Source organism: Mixophyes fleayi, chromosome 2 (genome assembly GCF_038048845.1).
Source record: "Mixophyes fleayi isolate aMixFle1 chromosome 2, aMixFle1.hap1, whole genome shotgun sequence".
NCBI lineage: Eukaryota > Metazoa > Chordata > Amphibia > Anura > Limnodynastidae > Mixophyes > Mixophyes fleayi.
This window is the reverse complement of record NC_134403.1, coordinates 372,358,823-372,380,991: the sequence shown is the minus strand read 5'-3', so window position 1 is coordinate 372,380,991 and position 22,169 is coordinate 372,358,823. Positions and strand designations below refer to the sequence as shown.

Here is a 22,169-nt window from a genome sequence, read left to right as displayed (position 1 = left end):
CCTACAATTTTTATGCATTTCATTCAAGACCATTGCAAACTAGCAAAAAAAATGCATCATCATTTTCAAGTGCAGGTTTTATTATGAAAACGAATGTATAGAATCCTGTTTTCTGCTGTTTTAAAAAGGTGGATTGGTGCCAAGTCAAAAACCACAAAGTATTTCTTGGTGGTGTTTAGAAAAAAAAAAATAGACACATTTGCTTTTGGTTCACTTTTTTGCAATTTTTTTAAAAAATGGGTATTTTTACTTTTCCGCGACAGGAGGCTAGTGGTATTTTCTACAAATTTTAAATATTCAAATTCTCAAAAAAACAAGGTACAATTTGTGTCGGTGCAGCAGAAACAAATTACTGATATCAAATTACTGATATTGATGTGTTTTAGGTTCTACATTTATAATAATTATTATTTTCAGTTCTATTTTGGGGGGTTTCACTTCCTCATGTGTCCTACTAATGTTTGATAAGCAGAGTCTATACCTATATTAGTATATAATATCTATCTATAAATAGTTTGAGAAGCGGTTCAGTAATCGTTTGCATTTGGACTTTGATTTGGAAACAAAACAGAACCTGCGTTGATTATTTTTAGGACCTGAGACCATGAAAATATAATTTAATATAAATATAAAATTCAACATTTTCTCTGCAGTGAAACATAAACACTCTTATTATTTACCTAATTTGTCTTCAAGTACATAGTTACCTTCATACCACATCTGACTACTATAGTAAATAACCGGGGTAAAATAATCCCTGTGCAGATCCACAAAAAGCCCCTTCCAGAAACGCCCACTTCCTGGCCAGAAATGCCGGATTTGAGACAAAACTCCGCCCAGTTTCATAAGTCATGCCCCTTTTATGGGCCTTGACTCAGGACAGTTGGCATGTATGGTAAATGTACAATAATTACCTTGCTGGGGTCCACAGCTGGTTCCTTATCCACCTCCATCAACCCCATGTAGCAACCAACTCCACCACCTCCTCCTCCTCTTGAACTGTGCCAGATGGTGCCTCCTACTCCTCCATTTCCACGTTGGAGGATAGCTCCACCCAGTGGCAGATTCAGAGGGGGCAATCGGGGCAAATGCTGCAGGAAGCACACTACTGCTAGAAGTGAAAAAGAGGGCAGGGTTCTAAATAACCCTCCTCCCAAAAAATCTAGGTCCGCCCCTGGCTCCACCACTTTGGCAAGTTCTCTGGCTAGCTGTTCTGTGAAACATAATACATGTAATACATGAACATATAAATGTTCTGTATCATAGGTGAAGTAGTTTTTACAATGCAAGAGCACAGTCTATAAACTAGGTAGGGTCATTAAACGTGACAAGGTGACTATGTTCAGATAGATATCTACCCCTGCAAATAATTTTTTCCTCGTTAGTGTAATTATGCATTTGAGTGCTGTTACCAGTAGATGTGCATTTATATTTTCTTCAAAATGGGCACTAAGAACCTAAAGATTATTGGAGATAAATGCACAAATGTGGCTTATTTTGCCTTTGGTGTCTGAATGTGATACTCCATTCAGCAGCTGTGTATCTTTTGCATACATTATGCAAAATGTCTTCTTAAAATCAAAACCTTTTTTGAAAAGCACATCCTGAACAGTTTGCATTATTATTTTAATGTATTAAAATTACTTTATAATAACACACCAAATTAAGGCATTTTATGCTCATATATGTCATTTTCTTAAATTTGTCTGGAAAATTAGCATACATTCTATTATCCTGTCCCATGATGACAGCAATATATATGTCTTTTATTTCTTTAGAGTTAATTGCTTAAACCTGTAATAATCTAATTTTTTAAACAATATTTTTCAATTAATGAGAACAATGATTATCACCTCTCATGCTAAAATTTAAATGAGCAATTCATATTATTCTGACATTATTAGACACAAGCAAGTTACCTTAGTTTTATATGTTTGATTTTACAAATATCTGGGGTTCTTGAAATATCATATTACTAATTAAATAATGTCTTACACACTGCTTTTTTTCCCAATCAGAAATGATACCAGTACTCATGCAAAAAGGTTTCAGTAGTCACACACAGTCACATGTACTTGTGAATTACCATTGAAAGCACCATCAGAAATGAAGCACTGGTCTACATACTATTCCTCCTTCTAATGCTCCTGCAGCTCACAATGCTCCACTGCCTCTGAAGTTGGTGGATGCAGCAATCCAGGCCTAGGTGTGCATGGATTTTATGGTGCAAACCCTCTACTCCAGATGTGCCCAAACCCAGTCCTCAAGAGCTACCAACAGCTCAACATCCTCAGGGATAGTCAGGTGTGTAGCAGGATTAAGGACTGTACATCTTTGCAAAATGATGTTAGAAGGAACCAGTATACTGAGTTCCCATGTTGTAAGCCTAACAGTAGAAATGTGTTGTGTTAATTTACATGTTAGCATGTCCAAGGACAATGTCTTAAGATTTGTCATGTACCAGTGCAGCTGCTGCTACAGCTCTGAAACATACTGGTAGAGCCGGAGCTACCGGATCTAGGGGGGGCCTGTAGTATTCTACAGGCCTTTGTCACCATGTATCTGTGTAAGCATGCTTGATGCATGTCCTAACTGCTCATATGTGAAAAAAGAAAATAGTTTGTCATTTGTTGGGATACCCAATGCAGGTGAACTGGATAGTACTTGTTTCAGTGCAGAAAAACATTCCTTTGTTTCTGTAGTGTGTATGACTGGATGTGGTGCTGTGCTCTTTGTGAGCTCAAACAGTGGGGATGCTGTCTGTAAAAAATTTGGAATCCATTGACGATAATACCGAATAATAACGAAGAAAATTCTCGCCTGCTTCTTGTTTTTGGGAAGTTGTACCACTTGTACAGCTTCTATTCTTTTGGTAATAAGGTGTCTGTAACATGCTGGCACAACTGCAATTTGTCTTTAGAAAACTTGTGTCCTTTCTCAACAGCATACAGTGGCCTTCCTCTGTTTTTGCCCAGTTCACCCCTTGGGACAAAATGGTGGCTCCGGGGCTCCCCCATTGTCACCATACTGGTACCAAATATAGCGCAGAGAAGACCAGTACTCCTGGAGTCAAGCAATCCGACAGCCTCATTACGCGCACCACCACATTAGTTTGCCTCTACTTGTGGTCAGGGAGGCACATTCTCTAATGTGGAGGCGCACGTAACTAATAGTTATTCAATCATTATAAATGTCAATCTAAACTAGAGATGGGTGGGCTCGGTTCCTCGAGAACCGAACACACCCGAACTTTGCCTATCCGAGTACCGAGCCGAGTAGGCTCGGTACTCTCCCGCCAGCTCGGATTCCAAAACTAGGCCGAACGTCATTGTGACGTCGTCGGATCTCGGGGCTCGGTTCTCGCGATACTTGAAAATTATAAATACCTGCCTCCACAGCAATCCATCGCCATTTGACAGAGGGAGAGAGCAGGGTGTAGTCACAGGCTGATTAGAGCAGGGACAGAGAATACCATTCTGATTACAATTCTGATAAAAATTGATAGAGAAGAGAGGAGGATAGAGGAGTCTTTTTTTTTTTTTCAATATTTGGCACTACAAGTGCTTTTGGGGTGTCCCCCATTCTTTTGCATTAATATTTCTGCCTGTCAAAAGTCCTATTTGTCAGCAGACTAAAAATATAATATTTAGCATTCCAAGTGCTTTTGGGGTGTCTCCTATTTTTTTGCATTAATATTTCTGGCTGTCAAAAGTCATATTTGTCAGCAGTATCTAAAACAATTTGTAGCACTACAAGTGCTTTGGGCTCAGAATGGATTCAAAGCAGTCCACATATGAGCAGAATGAGCAACCAGGTTCGGTCACCAGTCCTGATGGTAGTGTTCCCAGTACGTCATCTGGGCAAGGCGATGTGAAGCTACACAGTCTTTTGAAATCAGTCTAAAAAACACACCCCCAAAAAAAATTTACCCTGTTGAAGCGAAAAAGAAGTGTAACTGAGGAAAAGTTAAGTGCTGATAAAAAAAAAATTGCCAACATGCCATTCTATACTCGCAGTGGCAAAGAGAGAATGAGGCCTTCACCTTTCTCTATTAGTGGCAGATCCAAAAATGTTACCGAGCCTACAAGTGGTGCACAACTATTGTTACACGTCAAAGCCGAGCTGCAAGATAACATTAAAGCATTAGAGGATAATGTTTGCTCTGAATCAGAAATGACACCAATCCCTGTGGAGAGTCCATCCAACAGTGGGATGTCTAATCGTGAGCATTCTGTTAGTGTACCCATAAAGAAGGGTCCTTTCAGCAGTTCTGCTGATGGGTGCCTGAACAGCACGAGGATGTCACTTTGGAATTAGAAGAGGATAAGGGGGAGATTTGTGTAGGCGACGAGTGCACTAATGATGATGATGATGTTGATGATTATGACGCAGACAGATACCAAATTGCCTTTCTCAATTTCTATTTATATTCTAGACTCTATAACGGCTGAATAGTTTTCTATTTTACTCCTAGTGGAGAGGGGGTCTGATGCAGACAGACACCAAACTACCTTGGTCCATTTATTTTTACTTTCTAATTCTACAGTCTATGCAGGCTGCTTTTTTTCTATTCAACTACAAGTGGAGGGCGGGGGGGACATAGATAGCCACCAAACTACCGTGGTCCATTTATTTTTACTTTCTAATTCCATAGTCTATGCAGGCTGCTTTTTTTCTATTCAACTACAAGTGGAGGGCGGGGGGGACATAGATAGCCACCAAACTACCGTGGTCCATTTATTTTTACTTTCTAATTCCACAGTTTATGCAGGCTGCTTTTTTTCTATTCAACTACAAGTGGAGGGTGTAATGTACACCCAAAGACAATGGCTACATTGCCAATAATCAAAGATGGAGGAGGTAGACAACCAGGCTTGTCTGTATAATTTGCAGGCAAGTGCTCGCATTAAGGACGGCCTACCAGGGATTAAACAGTTTTTTTCATAATTTATTAGCTTTAGAATTACCTCACTTATCCAAGAAACTAGTGGAGCACTAAATTAGGTTATTTTAGATCAGAAAAAAATTATTTTTTGCAAAAATGCAAAACAAAACCAAATAAAACCAAAACCAAAATATGCAATCACGGTTTGGCAAAATCAAAACACGACGGTAATCCAGATCCAAAACCAAAACCAAAACACGGGGGTCAGTGAGCATCTCTAATCTAAACGCCCCTCTGTGCAGGGATGCCAAGCTTATTGCCTATAAAGTATATGTGCTAGTGTATTACCCATACCTTCTGATCTACATTGACCGGATGGTCCGTGTACCCGAGAGATAATAAACTTGACTCTATGACTCTATTTCATTAGCAAATCCTCTAACTCCTTCTTTGAAAACAGCTACAACTTTTGGTGTTTCTCTGTTCGGTTATCAAGCTCCATCTTTCAAGAGGCCAAGAGCCTGCAGGGAGAGATTTATTACTGATGACAGTACTGGCGATCGCCACGTGGTAAGAACTTGTTTTCCGCTCATGTGCTCTCATTGGAAACTGTCTCTCTGTGTTATTTAGAACTCTTGGGCTCTAATAAACATTCTGTGCTGTTTGGCGAGTCTCCCTTCTCATGACATTAACCTGGAACATCTTACCTCTCACACCTAGGGCTATATTTACTAAACTGCGGGTTTGAAAAAGTGGAGATGTTGCCTATAGCAACATCCCCCTTCACACCTCTAACCTGGAACATCGTCTCTCTTACATATCTAACCTGGAACATCTCCCCTCACACGTCTAACCTGGAACATCTCCCCTCACACCTCTAACCTGGGACATCGTCTCTCTTACATATCTAACCTGGAACATCTCCCCTCACACGTCTAACCTGGAACATCTCCCCTCACACCTCTAACCTGGGACATCGTCTCTCTTACATATCTAACCTGGAACATCTCCCCTCACACCTCTAACCTGGGACATCATCACTCTTACATATCTAACCTGGGACATCGTCTCTCTTACATATCTAACCTGGAACATCTCCCCTCACACGTCTAACCTGGAACATCTCCCCTCACACCTCTAACCTGGGACATCGTCTCTCTTACATATCTAACCTGGAACATCTCCCCTCACATGTCTAACCTGGAACATCTCCCCTCACACCTCTAACCTGGGACATCGTCTCTCTTACATATCTAACCTGGAACATCTCCCCTCACACGTCTAACCTGGAACATCTCCCCTCACACCTCTAACCTGGGACATCGTCTCTCTTACATATCTAACCTGGAACATCTCCCCTCACACCTCTAACCTGGGACATCATCACTCTTACATATCTAACCTGGGACATCGTCTCTCTTACATATCTAACCTGGAACATCTCCCCTCACACGTCTAACCTGGAACATCTCCCCTCACACCTCTAACCTGGGACATCGTCTCTCTTACATATCTAACCTGGAACATCTCCCCTCACATGTCTAACCTGGAACATCTCCCCTCACACCTCTAACCTGGGACATCATCACTCTTACATATCTAACCTGGAACATCTCCCCTCACACGTCTAACCTGGAACATCACTGCCTCCCATAAGATTATTCATCACTCATGATCTGAAATGATCTGTACATATCAATTTTCTGATTGGTTAATAAACTGGGTACATAACAGACAAGCAGATTAAATAAATAAGGTTCTCAGAAATAATCTTTATCTCCTGCTTGTTTGTATGTACCCAGGTTATTAGCTAATCTGATCACTGTAATGTTCACAACAATCAGAATATTATGAGGATTTGCACTCATATTGGGGCTGCACATATTGCGATAAAGGGGCCACTTGCAGGTGTCAGCGATGACATTGCGGTGTGTGTGCCCAGATTTAGTCCAGTTCTACTTTTGTCTTCTCCATGAATTATCTGCGCCCTCCCTGACTCTCCCCCTTACAGCCTGATGCTCATTTTATCTCTTTGGCATTTATTATATATTATTTTATATTTCCCCAGCAAAGGGCTTTCCATGGACACGTGAACATTATATCTGGATTTTCATGGGTTTTGGAATCCTTCTTCTGGTCACTGGAAGCATTGGAATTTTCTACTACAAGGTAAAAAGAGTCAAAACTATTCACTGATACAGAAACATGTACCGTGTAAGCCAACAGGATCAATTGTCGTTGTGGGAAAGTTCTATATATAAGAAAACGTTTAATGATTAACTTTCAGGATTTAAAGTCTGTAAATATTATTTGATTGTGGTAAAGCTATGGAATTACAGTAATTATCCACTGTATCCTCTCTATACCTCTTTGCTGTTTTTCATTAAGATATTAATCCTGCAAATCTATTGAAAATCAGGTGAGTAGATTTTGGGTCACAGATGGACACACAGAGCCTTATGAGTGTCAGTTCACGTGGCACATCTTTCCTGAAATTGTACCGTGCCTAGAAAGTGGACTCATGCATATACGCCTTTGCAGACTTGAGCGATTCTGGCACTTACGAGAGCCGGGATGGGGGACGGAGGGGGGTTTCTAATGTTGTCCAAGTACAGTGAAGTTGTATATAGGCAGATGCATCTTATACAGACCTGCAGAAACACATAAATACACCTGTTAGGAGGCATCTGCACCACAAGCTCTAACCCAGGCCTGTCCAACCTGCGGCCCTCCAGATGTTGTGAAACTACAAGTCCCAGCATGCCCTTCCAGCTATCAACAGGTTGTCTACTGGCAAAGCATGCTGGGGCTTGTAGTTTCACAACACCTGGAGGGCCGCAGGTTGGACAGGCCTGCTCTAACTGATGATCTTTCGGAGGGACAAACGTTTTAGTGGTAAGTTACTAAGAAAACTTTAAAGTTGGGCTGTCAGATGGTATATTAACCCGTATTATTAGTGTAAAGCAACATAGTTCTTACCTTCAAAAGTCCTATTTTTGCCTTGTAGGAAGCGTGGTGAACACCATCTGGCATTGTATTCTTGTGTGTCCACCAAGTCATTTCTCTTGACGTGATTTCTCTTCTTGAGACATTCATTGTAATCATACAACCACCATTTTACTGACACAAATGTATATCATATTAAAGAAGTTGTCCACTTTAGAACACACCCACCTCTTAAGTAAGTTACACATTTGCACCTACCTCTCTCTCCTGGTTCCTACAGTCCTAACAGTCCCTCAGCCGACTCTTATTTTGTAGACAAGACCTCACTCTAGTTTCTCTTGCAGTCATGCGGTCACTTACCTTGTCCCCTTTTGTGAACCCGTGTCAGTGCTCTACTCTACTACTCTTTTTCAATTATATGTCATACAATAATCACGGGAAACTGAAGATTGTTACAACCTCGAGTCCCATGTCACACCCTCTGGGTAATAGCCCGAGTCTTTCGGACCTCGGCAGACATCACTGGAGGTGTGCCTGTCTCTCATGTAGCAGGGGAGGGCGAAACAGGCATGTCACCACTCAACCATGTCCCCTGGCGACATATTGCCTTGTCTGCAGCTGTACCTTGTGACGCACGCCTGCTGGTTCAGGGAGTGCAGGGGCAACTGGTGGAGGAGCACTTTATTAAAGAGGTGCTTTAAATCATATAAAACACAGTTCAGTGTTGTAGGCAAGGGGGCTCAGAAATGGAAATAAAGGTATATGAACCTCAGCTGTGGCCAAGTAAAATGAAAAGTTAGACATAGCTTCTAATGCAGAGATCCTGTTATCTAGCAAACTCCCCCTATAGCTCCAGAGGTCCAACATTGTTCTATATTTTATAGTAACTTGAATTCCAAACAAAACTGGAATCTGTTACTTGTTGAAAGTGGACGGTGGCAAGGCAAGTCCACCCAGTACCCAGCAACATGAGAGGATGGCATAGGAGGTCCATGTTGTCACAGATTTCTGGTGGCAAGTGGTGGATAACCCCAGGCGACTTTTTCTGCACCAGTTAGGAGAACTGAGTTATTCAGGGGAGGAATAACTGCAGCCAGAAGAATGCACAAGATGTCTGCATACACCAATATGTCCAAGGCGCACCTTGAGACTCTGTGTAATGGCATTACACAGAGCAGCCCCTCTGTCCTATGATAAGCACAGGGCAGCTGCGCTAAGGACCCAGCTGGCGTACTTAAGGGACAAGGCAACTGCAGCAGAGCGGGCACATGTCATTGAGGCATGGCACCGAGAGGGAAGGGCGCCAGCCCTGCAGTCCAGGAGGTAAGTGGCCCCAGAGCGAATCTGGATTATCATCTCTACCTTGCCCTAAATTTGAGGACAGTGTTGGAATATTGATGAGCACCAGCAAGTATTTGAAAGGACCTGCAGGCTACACACTGTATTCAGAGTGAAATGGGTGAAGCATTTGGTGTCCACACTGCAAGGACTTGCAATCAAGGCTTACTGTGGAGTTCCCTGAGAGGACTGTACGGACTATGATATAGTAAAAAGTGCCGTTCCTAAATGGAACACCAATCAGCAAAAGTTCCGGGACCTTGCCAAGAACCTCCACATCATCCATGAGGACTTTGCCAACTTGCTACAGGAGTCTGCCAGGAAGTGGGCGCACAGGGCTGGTGCCCAGATAATGGAGGAGGTAACAGACTAAATGTGCCAAGACAGGAATCTAGCCACCTTGGAAGAAGCCGTCTAGATGACAGATCAATAAGTGATTGTTAGGCCACACTGGCAGAAGTGCCAGGTTAACAGCCAACCTCCAAGGACTGTACAGGTAGGGGGACACCCCTCTTCTACTCAACCCCAAAAGCAAGAATCCAACCATCCAGATACTTTTAGCCAGTGACCGCTCCGCCCTGTTCCTGGGAGTTATCCGAGACCACTGGAGTGAGCCCCCATCTTATTGATCCTGCTGCAGTATTGCTGGGTTGCACGGACTGTGGCAGATGGACTGGAAAAGAAAAGTTCCTGTTGCAAGGGTGTATCTGGACTGGGGAGATGGCCAGGGGTTGCGAAATGTCGTTATGGATGGCCTTCCAATGGATGTAATTTTGGGCAGCGATGTTGGGGGTGGAATTGTGACCGCATTTCTCAACTCCATTACCTGGAGTCAAACTGACAGACTACAGTCTTTAGGAGCTACACCTGCACAACCCAACCAAGAGGAAAAGACAACAGCTGCTAGACAAAAGCCACCACAAGCAACCACAGCATCAGCTAGCCCAGAGGAAAAGAGGACTCCAGCTGCTAGATCTTCAGTAACCAGACAGCTCTTTGCCTCTCAAAAGACTATATTCCCTTACAGTGCAGAGAATATTGTCTTCAGTCAACCTGATCTTGTGAGGGTGCCCGGGGATTCTTCTGCCCTCCAGTGATGCGTATAACTGACCACAGTGACTTCCGTTTAGCTGACCCCACTTTGACTGACCCTAGTAACCCCAACATAGACCCCCCCTGCAGAATGTCCCAACTTAAACAATAGTAAGGGCTACAGGAAAAAGTTCAGGGCAGCTCAGCTCTCTGATTCCTCACTGGAAGACATGAGGCACCAAGCTGGCAATGGCTTTTCAGGGACGGAAGCAGCGAGTGTGACCTGGGTTGCTGTACCGTGTGGTTAGGAAGGTAGATAGGGATAGACCAGTCCAGGAACAAATTCAACTGGCTGTCCCACTCAGCTTTCGCTGATGTCAGTTTCCCACAAAATCCCTATGGCTATACACCAAACACTGAAGCGCCTGCCTGACACAGAACTTTTTCTGGCCTGGAATGTCCTGTGATGTGTGTCAGCGGCTTGGGCGCCCCAGTGCTTGTGCTCCCCTCAGGTCCTTGCCAATAATTAGGGAACCTTTCCAGCGAGTGGCTGGGGACATTATAGGTTCACTACCTGTGCAAAGTAGATCAAGGAAGAGGTACATCCTCACAGTGGTGGATTAAGCTATCACTGCGGAAAAGGTATGATGGCGGAAATGGTAGCAGACACGCTGTGTGGGGATACGTGGTTCCCATTCCGATTAGGATGAAGAACGGGCCAGCCACCTTACACCATGTGGGTGATTACCTGCTGGAAGGTTGCAAATACTTTGCTCAGACTTACTTGGATGACATTGCTATTTCAGTAAATCCTCGTATGACCATCTGAACCATGTAGGGCGGTTGTTGGAAAAGATTCAGTGAGCAGTTCTGACCATCAGAGCAGACAAATGTTAAATGGGGATGTAGAGGCTCAGTACCTGAGGCTTTGTATGGAGGGAGGTAGGGTTATGCCTGAACCAGCAAAGGTAGAGGCAATACATGACTGGCCCCTGCCCACAACCCAGAAACAAGTACTTGCCTTTTAGGGACTACAGGGTACTAAAGACATTTTGTCCCAGACTTTAGTACTGTAGCAAAGCCCCTGACAGATCTCACTAAGATAAAACTCCCCAACAAAGTGGACTAAATGCCTACTTCTGAGCTGACATTTCCGTCATTAAGGGAAGCCCTGTTGCAAGCTCCAGTGCTGTTGTCGCTTAATTATGACTTTATTGTGCAAACTGACGCCTCACAGTATGGACTGGGAGCAGTACTTAGCCAGGTGTGTAGGAGCACCCTGTGGCCTATTTGAGCATGAAACTGCTAGATCAGGAGGTGGGGTATGCCTCTATTGAAAAAGAATGTTTGTCCATTCTTTGGGCAGTATAAAAATTCAAACTTACTTGTATGGATGGCATATCAGTGGTGACTGACCACAACCCTTTAAAGTGGCTACAACACAGCATTGCAGATGTCTCGACACGAAGAGCCGGATTCCCCAGGTCACCGCTGGTAACCCCAAGAAAACTGCAGGACCAGGAGCCAAATCATGGGGCTATGGCCAACCGGTGGCCTGCATGGACAAGGGGGGTGGAGTGTGACTAGATCACTTATAGATAACTTAAAATATACATTTATTTTAATTAATGGTGCAGTGCGCCAATGTATATCATTGCCAATGTTCTGGAAATGCATTGATTTCTGAGGCTGTATGCCATGTAGGAGGAAATTTGTTTTTGTAACTACCCAACGCAAGAAATGCTAATCCCATACTGAGTCTTTTCATCTCAGATTGACCAACATATCCTTTTAGTCTGAATGCACAGCAGGGGGTCGTTACCTTTCTATTCTGTGTAGCTTTTTCATCCTGTTTCTTAGAGAGCTAGGAAACCTCTGAACAATGTAAACAGCAAGTGATTTCTGAAGTCACAGATTGATGTAATTTTTGTTAAAGTTTAAAATTGCGTTATCTCAAGTCTAGAGAATATTACATCCTGATGCTAAATATCTGATATAAAAATCTCAGACTTGTGGCGCCAGGTAGGAAAGGGGCTGGATTACCACCTGCCAGGTTATGTTTCCAAAACTGTATAAATAGAGCCCTGTTTGACCATGTATTGTATTGTTCCATCTGCAACTTCTAGAGATCGCTAGTACCTCACACTAATGTGTAAATGTCCTTGTAAGGACTTCTTGAGCTACCAAACAACACTGCTTAAGGATCCTACTTTGACGCCTACTTACTTGCTGTAATTCCTGTGATCTACAAATTAGACCAATCTAATCCATTATCCAGCTGTTCCGAGGTTCTGACCCAGCATCTAATACCAATGCTCTGCCCGATACCCTGCAGCACTGGTCAGTGTGATAGGCCAGGGAAAACCATCCACAGCAACTCTGATCTGAAGGCAGAATAGTAGCAGTAACAGATACCCAAAAGGAAGTTCTAGACTCCGGTGAAGGAGCCTAGTGGTGGCAGCAGAGCCCCTCCTACCCTACTGCATTTAGATGGGGGAAATTGAGATAAAGAAAGGGAGCGGTGGCAAGGCAAGCCCAGCTGGCCCCCAGCAATACGACAGAGTGGCGAAGGTGGTCCATCCTGTCACACTTGTCATTGTTAAATAATTGCACAATACTTCATTAGACTGTATATCTTAAAAAGTCATGTCTGTTGCCTCCTGGTGTAGGTAATTTCATAGGACCACACATGTCACTGTGTATATGATTGAGTGGTTTGGTGGAGCTATGTTTGCTTATTTTTGGAATTGTTGCTCTTGTGGCTTTAGCTTTTATACAACAATCGCACCTTAAAAACTCATTCTATCAGCTTGTCCAGCAATTATAAGTCAGGTCCCACTTTTGGAGTTCTTGTATGCTTTCTGGGTGTCTGTGCCCAAAGCATTTGTGCCACATGCGGATACAATTATCATGCCCATGTGTGCTTTGTTACACCTGGTACTAAGTGTCGGTGTTAAGAAAATACAGATATTCACCTGCTTCGGCTCTGGCTACCACTCTACCATCCATGATAATAAACTTTCACCTTGTAACTTGATGGCGAGGCCTTTGCCTCCCAAGCTAAGAACATTATTAGACCATGACCAATTCCTTTAACTGTGACACTACTTCTATCTGCAAATGGATTGTCTTTGTGATGGTGGTGAAGTTCTGTGAATAAATTTCTACTTGTCGCTCCCTAATCTATGCAACTAAGGGCCAGGTGACCTTCTGCTGCTTTAAAACTTCCACTCCACTGATTTGTTCATTCATGTCAGGATTATGGACAGAGGCTGGAATAGGAATGTCAGGCTTAGGTGTTCCACTGTGTCTCAGCTTGTTTAACTGCTTACACTGGTTGCCTTGACACTTATACGAAACAGGTATTAGACCGAACAGCACTGTGACTGATCCGTTGTTGGAATGGTTACTGGTGGATTTATTAGGCTGTCAGCATCATTCACTAACTGCTGGTAATAGCATTAGGGGTTTGTTTGAAGTCTGCTTGATACTGACCCTGTTTTTATTTGACTACTCTTGCCTGCCACCAGCTTCGACCTCTGTCTGTTACTGTTTATCCTTGTCTGCCGTCCACCCTGAGCTCGGTTTGTGACTCCTACCATTTTGTTGGAATATCTGGCCCAATTTTTTGATTGCATCTGACCTTACGAGCCATTTTATGTTATTTCTCTTACCCCAAGGATACTGAGACATTAAACACTGTTTACTTCTCAGTGTTTAGTCTCCAAAATATTTTTGTACGCACCATAAACCTATACTACTTAAATTTCCACAGTTGACAATTGCATTATCCAGTCTAGCCTCAGCTAGTTTAAGCTCTGAGCTGATGAACATTTGCTTTTCTTTCTTTATTCCTGCTTGAAATAGTGTTCCTCACATACACTCTGCACTAGAAGATTGATCGTATTTTTCTGTTCAACAGAATGTTTCTCTGTTCAAGCATCAACATGCAGGGAAAAACTGTGGGAAAAAAATTACTGTAACCAATACAGGTATAAACACACAACCTGCAAAATTTACTAAGAGAGAGTACACTACACAGGGACGGGTGTCTGCCTCCTATGATGCGGCTGCAATCAGATGCATTGTCTCCAGCTTCCTGGGAGAGGTCTCCATGCATAAACGTCCTATTGCTAGGCAACAGGAAAATACTACTCCTGGGCCCGGCGTCGGCTGCCTACGTTACTGCTGCCGGTAATTACGTGGCCCTCACTACTCTATTTATAGTCAACTCTGGCACCATTAGGGTGCCAAAGTATATGGAGTATTGGGCCTCCATGTTCCATGGTTCCCTAGTGTTGCTGTCCAGCTTCCTGACTGACTCCTGTGCTCAATCTTGGCTTCCCTCTGACTTGGCTTCTGGATATCCCTGCTGGCTTCATTATTTAATTTCTGTGTCTGAATTTGGCTGCCTGACCATACTTCTGGATCACCCTTCAGCACTCCTTCGTCCGCACATTATCAACTCTGCTTGTCTGACTCGGCTTGTCTGACTCGGCTTGTCTGACTACTCCTTTGGATTTCTCCTGTGTACTTACCTGTCTACACAGTTAGACCCAGATTGCCTGACCATCCTATACCATCTAGTTGCTTTGCTGGTAACTCACTTGGAGGGCCGAGACCTGCACATCTACTGCAGCGGAGTCAAAACTCCCTTGCAGGTGTCCTTGGTGAAGACCGGAGGCATGTTAGACTCTGCACCTCCCTGATGAGTTGAGTCAATATCAGCAAGTAATCTCCTATTTATACAGGCTGTGACAGTATGCTTTGGCCATATCTACGGATGGAACAGGTGAAATTTCTGCCTGTGATCTCCTCCTGCACCATGAGCAAAAGGAGGCGGAACAGGCTCAGCAACTGCAATGTGTTCATGGAGTTGTCTTCAGTCTTAATTCTCTGCAGGGTTCCTTGGAGGCTGCCCAGTCTGTTACAACCATCACCGCTGTGACAACCCGGGCCTCCACCACCTTTACTTCCACTTCTCGCTTCGTGCTACGCATTCCATCACCCGAGAAGTATGTTGGCGATCCTAAGAAGTGCAGGGGTTTTTTGAACCAGTGCACCATTCAATTTGAATGTAATCCTGGTGCCTTTGACTCAGGGAGAACCAAGGTCGCCTTCATCGTCTCCCTGCCCAGTGGTCAAGCCCTCGCCAGGGCCTCCCCACTTTGGGAGTGTAATGATCCTCTCCTCGAAAACGCTGCCTCCTTTATGGAGACTTTTCGAAAAAGATTTGATGAGCCCGGGCGTGTCTCCTCTGGCACTTCAAGCCTCTAGAATCTCTGCCATGGTTCCTTACCTGTTGGCCAAAATGAGGTGCAGTTTCAAACCCTGGGATTGGAACTGAGATGGAATAATGAGGCATTAGTTGCTACCTTTTGGCAGGGTCTAACAGACAGCATTAAGGTTGAGCTCATCTCCAGGGAACTTTCTGCTGATTTGGACTCCCTCATCTCCCTGTTCATCAGAATAGACCTCTGTTTCAGGGAGAGAACTCAGGAAAGGTCCTCTGCTGGCTCCTCACTTCCAGAATCCGGTCGCCCCTGTTTATCTCCTGAGGAACGAGAGAAGTTTCAAAGATAGACTGTGCCTTTATTCTGGTGATTATGGGCACCTCCTGAATTCTGGCTTAAGAGACCGGGAAACACTCCCTCCTAGTCAGTAAGAGGGAGTCCGTTCTCGGAAATGCCACTCCCTGTTCATCTCCTAACTCCTAAAGTTTCTGATGTCATTTCTGCTGGACTCTCCTAACGTACCTTACCTGACTTCATCCTTTGTGCATTCTGGCTCTGCTGGAAACTTTATCTCGACCACTCTTGCCTCGCAGCTCCATCTGCCTATCCAGATCTTGCCACCGCTGCTTTCTCTCACCGCTGTGGATGGCAACTGTGTCAGCAACTATCTCCAGTGTCACCTCACCTGTGTGGCTGTCGGTAGGAGCTTTGCATCAAGAGTGGATCCAGTTTTTGGCTTTGGCCCAGTCAGTTAACCCATCCTGGTCCACGAATCCATACCCCCCAGTTTGACCGACGTTGGGCTCAAGTAATTTCTTGGTGTCTTCAGTGTCACAAGTGATGCCTCACTTTGATCCATCTTACAGATTCTCAGACCACCTGCCACATCATTTCATCGGAGCCCTCTCCTCTCGCTCTCTACAATGTGTTCAGTGATGTCTTCAGCTAGACCGAGTCTGAGGTTCTTCCTCCTCACCGCTCTTTGGACTGTCTGATTGAATTGATTCCTGGTAAACAGTTTAAGAATCTATCCCCTTTCTCTCCCAGAGACTCAAACAATGTCTCAGTACATTATTGAGGACCTTCAGCGTGGGGTTCATCTTCCTCACCTGCTGGTGATAGATTATTCTTTGTAAAGAAAGACTGTTCTGTCAGTCCTTGTATAGATTACCGCCAACTGAACAAGATTACCATCAAAAACCGCTATCCATTACCTCATCTCTGAACTATTTGACAGGATTAGTGGCGCTCAAATCTTCTCTAAATTTGATCTTTGTGGGGCCTACTACCTAATCCCTATCCGAGAAGGGGATGAGTGGAAAACCGCGTTTAACACCCGAGCTAGGCATTATGAGTATCTTGTAATGCCTTTTGGTCTTTGTAATGCCCCAGCAGTTTTTCAATTGTTTGTCAACAAGATTTTTTCGGGACCTCTTGTATGTTGCGGTGGTGGTTACCTCGATGACATTCTAATATTTTCTCAGGATCTTCCTTCCCACCATGTTCATGTCACGGAGGTACCTTCTTGTCTCCGCAGCTATCGGTTATATCGCAAGTTGGAAAAATGAATCTTTGAGGTTTCTCAAGTTCCATTTCTGGGGTTCATGGTATCTGATTCCGGGTTACAAATGGACCCCAAGATGGTTGCAGCAATCTACAGCTGGTTGCAACCCCAATGCATCAAAGCCATCCAAAGGTTTGTGGGCTTTGCCAATTATTATCGGCAGTTCATTAAAGTATTTTTCACTATTATTGCCCCCATTACTGCCCTCACCCGGGAAATCAGCCAACCCCAAGAACTGGTCGCCTGAGGCTGCGGCAGCCTTCATATCCTTAAAAGGGCCTTCTCCTCAGCAAAAGTCCACTTCCAGCATCCCGCAACCTTGTGGATTCTTCTCCAGAAGATTCCCTTCCAAAGAGAAACATTATGAGATCGGAGACAAGGAGCTCCTAGCCATTAAATTGGCTTTAGAAGAATGGCATCTTCTCCTTGAGGGTGCCTTTCACCCGGTCACTGTTTATATCGACCATAATAATCTCATCTTATGGGACACCCAGTGTCTAAATCCCTGGCTCGGTGGGCATCCTTTTTCTCATGCTTTAATCTCATTCTTACCTACCGCCCTGAATCCAAGAATTTCCGGGCCGATGCCTTATCCCCTTCTTTCGATAATTCTGATCTCCTCTCTCTGTCTGAGCCACGACCCATTGTAGATCCCACCAATATTGTGGCCTTGACCAAAACTACAGCTAAGACTTCGCTCCATGGTTGCACTTTCTTGGAACCCGCATTTACTGCTCAAAGCCTTACAATGGTCGCACTCGTCTAATTTAGCCTGCCACGCCAGATTTAAAAAGATCTATGCCATTCTATGCTGGAGATATTGGTGGCCCACTTTTTATTCTGATGTTCGCAAGTTCATCTCGGCTTGTGTGGTGTGTGTTCAGCACAAGAATCCCTGACATGCTCCTCTGGGACTCTTCCATCCTCTTCCCTTTCCTGATGCTCCATGGCTTAGTATATTGATGGATTTTATTACGGATCTCCCTTTCAGCGGTTGCTTTAATACCATTTGAGTCATTGTCGACACATTTTCCAAAATGGTACACTTTTTTCCTCTGGCTGGTCTCTCTACTGCCTCTCAGTTGGCTCTCATCTTTATTAAGGCGATCTTCAGACTCCATGGATATCCTTGTGAAATAATTTCGGACCAGGGTGTCCAGTTTGTATCCCACTTTTGGAGGGCCTTTTGTAAAAATCTGAACTTAAAATTCTCTTCTGATTATCATCCGCAAACCAAGTGGGTGAACCAGGATCTTGAGGGCTATTTACGATGTTTTTCTTTGGAGAATCAAGTGATTGGTCTAATCTTCTCCCTTGGGCAGAATTTTCCCAAAAGTACCATGTCCATGATTCCACCGGCCTCTCCCCTTTTTTGTCTGTATTTGGGGTTCAACCTTTCCTCTCAGACTTCTCTTCTTCTGTTTCTGCCGCAGACTCTATGGTTCCGGACTTTGCTGGTATTTGGACCCTGACAAAGGCAAGGCTTTTGGAATCCTTTCAACGTTACAAACGCTTCACAGACTGTCATCGGAAGCTCCTGCCCGTACTTCGTGTTGACGATAGGGTCTAGTTGTCTACATGTAATTTGAGGCTCCGAGTCTCCTCCTTGAAGATGGCACCATGCTTCATTGGACCATTCTGCATCACCCGTGTCATCAATCCTGTTATATACAAATTCAGTCTGCCCCCTTCCCTCAAGGTTCATGATACATTTCATATTTCTCTTCTGAAGCAGATGATACTTTCCCATCTCCCTCCTCATCCTACTCCTATTTTGACCTCTTCAGGTGACAAGTACTAGGTTAGTCGAACTTTAGACTCACACATGCTCTGTGGACGTTGTCAGTATATTGTCCGTTGGAGAGCTTTGGTCCAGAGGAAAGATTCTGGGTCAACAAGTAAGATCTTCATGCCCCACTCCTCTTGAAGAAATTCCACAAGCGTCCCTCTAATTTGCCTGACTTTGGCAGTCTGTCCATTCTTCTGGATCTCCCTTCTGCACTCCTTCGTCCCCATGGTATCGACTCGGCTTGTTTGACTACTCCTTTGGATCACTCCTTTGTACTTTTGATTTCAACCCGGATTGCCTGACCTTCCTATACCATCTAGTTGCTTTGCTGGTAACTCACTTGGAGGACGACTACCTGCGCATCTCCCGCAGCAAAAGCCAAACTCCCTGGCGTAGTCCGTGGCTCGTTAGACTCCACACCTCCCTGTTGAGTTGAGTCAATATAACAAAGTAACTATCCTATTTATACATACCATAAATACTACACAGCATAACCTACTGTCCATCCACTATAGTCACTCAAGTAATACTCTAGGTGTTGTTATGCTTCAACACTGAACAGTAGAAAGTAACTCAGTACACAATTTAACAGCTGCTGCATTTCAGTGGCTAAAAATATATACATCAAGGTCACATCTTAATCCACCCATGTGTGAGGTAAACAGAGTCTATAAGCCTTCTTGTATAAAAAAAATGGAAAGGAAACTACATATGTCACAGCCTTCCCACCCCTCCATTTCCCTAAATCCAACAACTAAAAGGGTAAAAAAAGAAAGTGACTTGCGGATATGAGCTCATGGGAAGGGGCACGTCACAGGAGGAACAGGGTGTGATTTGGGTATATCAGAAACATGGACTAACTTATCCCAATATTCTAATGAGACTGTTTTAAGCTATGTAAAGGCTGCTTATAGCTTGTTTGATAGTTTTGGGTTTGGATCGTGGGTGTTGAGTGGATGTCAAGTACATGTTGCATACACAGATTTAGACCAATACAGAGTGTTCATACCACCACAGATCCAAATGATATCATATAAATTATTTATTAAAAACATAGCTAGTATAACAAAAAAAGTTAATGAAAGATTCTACTGTCATTATTAAACCTGTTGATAAGGGGGATGCTTGTAATTCTGAACCAAGAGTATTATACACAACAAGCACTTAGACTACTTAATAATTAAGCTTTCTATATAAACTTTAATCTTATCCAACTACATTTTCTACAGAGTTGAAGTCCTATTTTGCTAGAGGTATTACTGATGGGGCAATATCCAGGGACGAAATGGGTTTCCTGCTCACTAATCACCCAGTGGTCTCTACATTTTATTATTTACCTAAAATACCTAAATCACTTATAGCACCTTCTGGGATACCTATTATATCTGGTGTAGAGTCTCTTATGTCTAATCTTTCTCTATTTATTGAATTTGTTTAATTCTATATTTTCATATCACTGGAAGGGAAATTATTTATTTTTAACGTGTGATGTAGAGTCCCTTGACAAAATTATATCCCGTACAGGTGTAAATGCAGTAAAACACAATTTAGAAAATGATGAGGGCCTGGATGTCTCGTGACATGGGTTTGTTTTAGATTCTATTAAGTTTATTTTGGCACACAACTATTTTCTTTTTGATTCATAATATTATTTACAGGTTCATGGTACAGCGATGGGCACTAGGTTTGCCCCGAGTTTTGAAAACCGATATCTATGGGTTTATTTGAACAAGAATATATTTGGAATAGTAGATGTGGAGCAAACCTAGTGTTCTACATAAGATATATAGATGATTTGTTTTACATTTGGGAAGGGAACATAGTTGATTTCAGTCAATTCGTTGAGCACCATAACACGAATAATTTTGGTTTGAAATTCACAAGCTCTTCTAACAGGAGCCACATTAACTTCCTGGAAGAGGCACACATAATTAAAGAAACATTTAGAAACGAAGTGGCAGCAACCATTTTTTTGAATTATAAAAATTTGGCATCTACATAGATGAAAGAAGAATATGCAAAGGGGACAACTCTTAAGACTGCGAAGAAATTGCACTTCAGATAAGACTTTCTATCAACAGGCTGAATCCTTGTTGAAATCATTCTCAACTCAAGGTTATTTATATTAACTTTTAAAGAAAGCATTTTTTGAATTAAAGAAGATAGAAAAACATTATTAGCCAAGAAGCATAAAGAGAATACTTTTTGAAAATTTGAAGAATTAGACACAAATAATCAGGTGAGATTCATTAATTAAATTCTTATTCTAAACAAATTAAAGGTATCATAAAAAATAAGTTTTCCTTTCTTGAGCATGACGAAGCACTAATGACCTTGATCCAAAAAAATCCTAAAGTGATTTTTAGGAGAACCACAATTAAGAATACATTAGTGCAAAGCCATTTCAAAAGAGTACTGTAGGCCAATCATTAATATTAGATTGGCTTTTTCAGAAACCTAAAGGTTTTTTAAGTGTGGTAGAAAATCTGGTATAACTTGCATATATGGTCAAAATGAAAAAACAAGTTTTTGTTCTACGATAACAGAAGAGAGCTATGAGATCAGAAGTTCATGCATTGTCAGTCGAAACTTATGATTTATCTGTTAGAATGTGAATGTGAGGCTCAGTATGTAGGCAGAACCACGAGAACTTTGAATGTGAGATTTCTCGAACATAGGAGAAATATTTTGAAATGGTAAAAGCTCACACAGTCTAGCAAGACATTTTATACAAAAACCTAAAGGTTCCTTGGATGGTTTAAAACTGGTTGCCATATAAAATAAATTATAAGAGAAGGTGATAAGTTTGCTTCCCTGGGTAAATGGGAAGCTTTCTGGATCTTCTTGAAGGGTTGAATACATCTGTGTTGAGAAATGTGTTAGTTACTAACAGATTAATCTGTGGTCTAGGGGGTCAGTGAACTACTTAGGGTATCGAAGGTTGAGAGTTTGAATCTGTAGTAAAGGAAAAAAGTGTAAAAAAGAAATTATTACTAGAAAAGAAATTCCTATGTATATTTTTGTTATAACAATGATTGAAACTAACTTATTATGATAGCTTGATTTTATATATTTGAAAAATGTACTAGTTATAAACAAATGAACCTGTGGCTGAGGCAGTTAGTGAGCTACCTAGGGAACTGAAGGAGAAGAACTCACAAAACAAGACTATTAATTATATTTTTTATGTTGATGTTTTATGTTTATATATTTTATGATATATTAAAGTTTGAATTTCTAAAGTTAGAAATTGTATTTAGAATAACGAGATGTTTTTGTCACAAATACCACCACAAATCGAAATAAGTGTTTAATATGAATGAAAAGTTAATGATTATGTTTAATTGTATGATTCTGGAAAGAGTTAATTAAGCGACCATT

General features: G+C 42.6%; 1 protein-coding gene across 3 annotated transcripts in view; it reads left to right on the top strand.

The window, feature by feature from the left end:
• TIGIT (T cell immunoreceptor with Ig and ITIM domains) overlaps positions 1-22,169 on the top strand; it is a 36,835-nt gene that overhangs the window by 11,716 nt on the left and 2,950 nt on the right. For 2 of the 3 annotated variants that reach the window (XM_075197400.1, XM_075197401.1), the window contains one exon: positions 6,954-7,054. In XM_075197400.1, the coding sequence (XP_075053501.1) occupies positions 6,954-7,054 (101 nt within the window). Of the gene's footprint in view, positions 1-6,953; positions 7,055-18,432; positions 19,164-22,169 lie in introns of those variants that run through there. The other variant, XM_075197402.1, reaches the window with a different exon arrangement.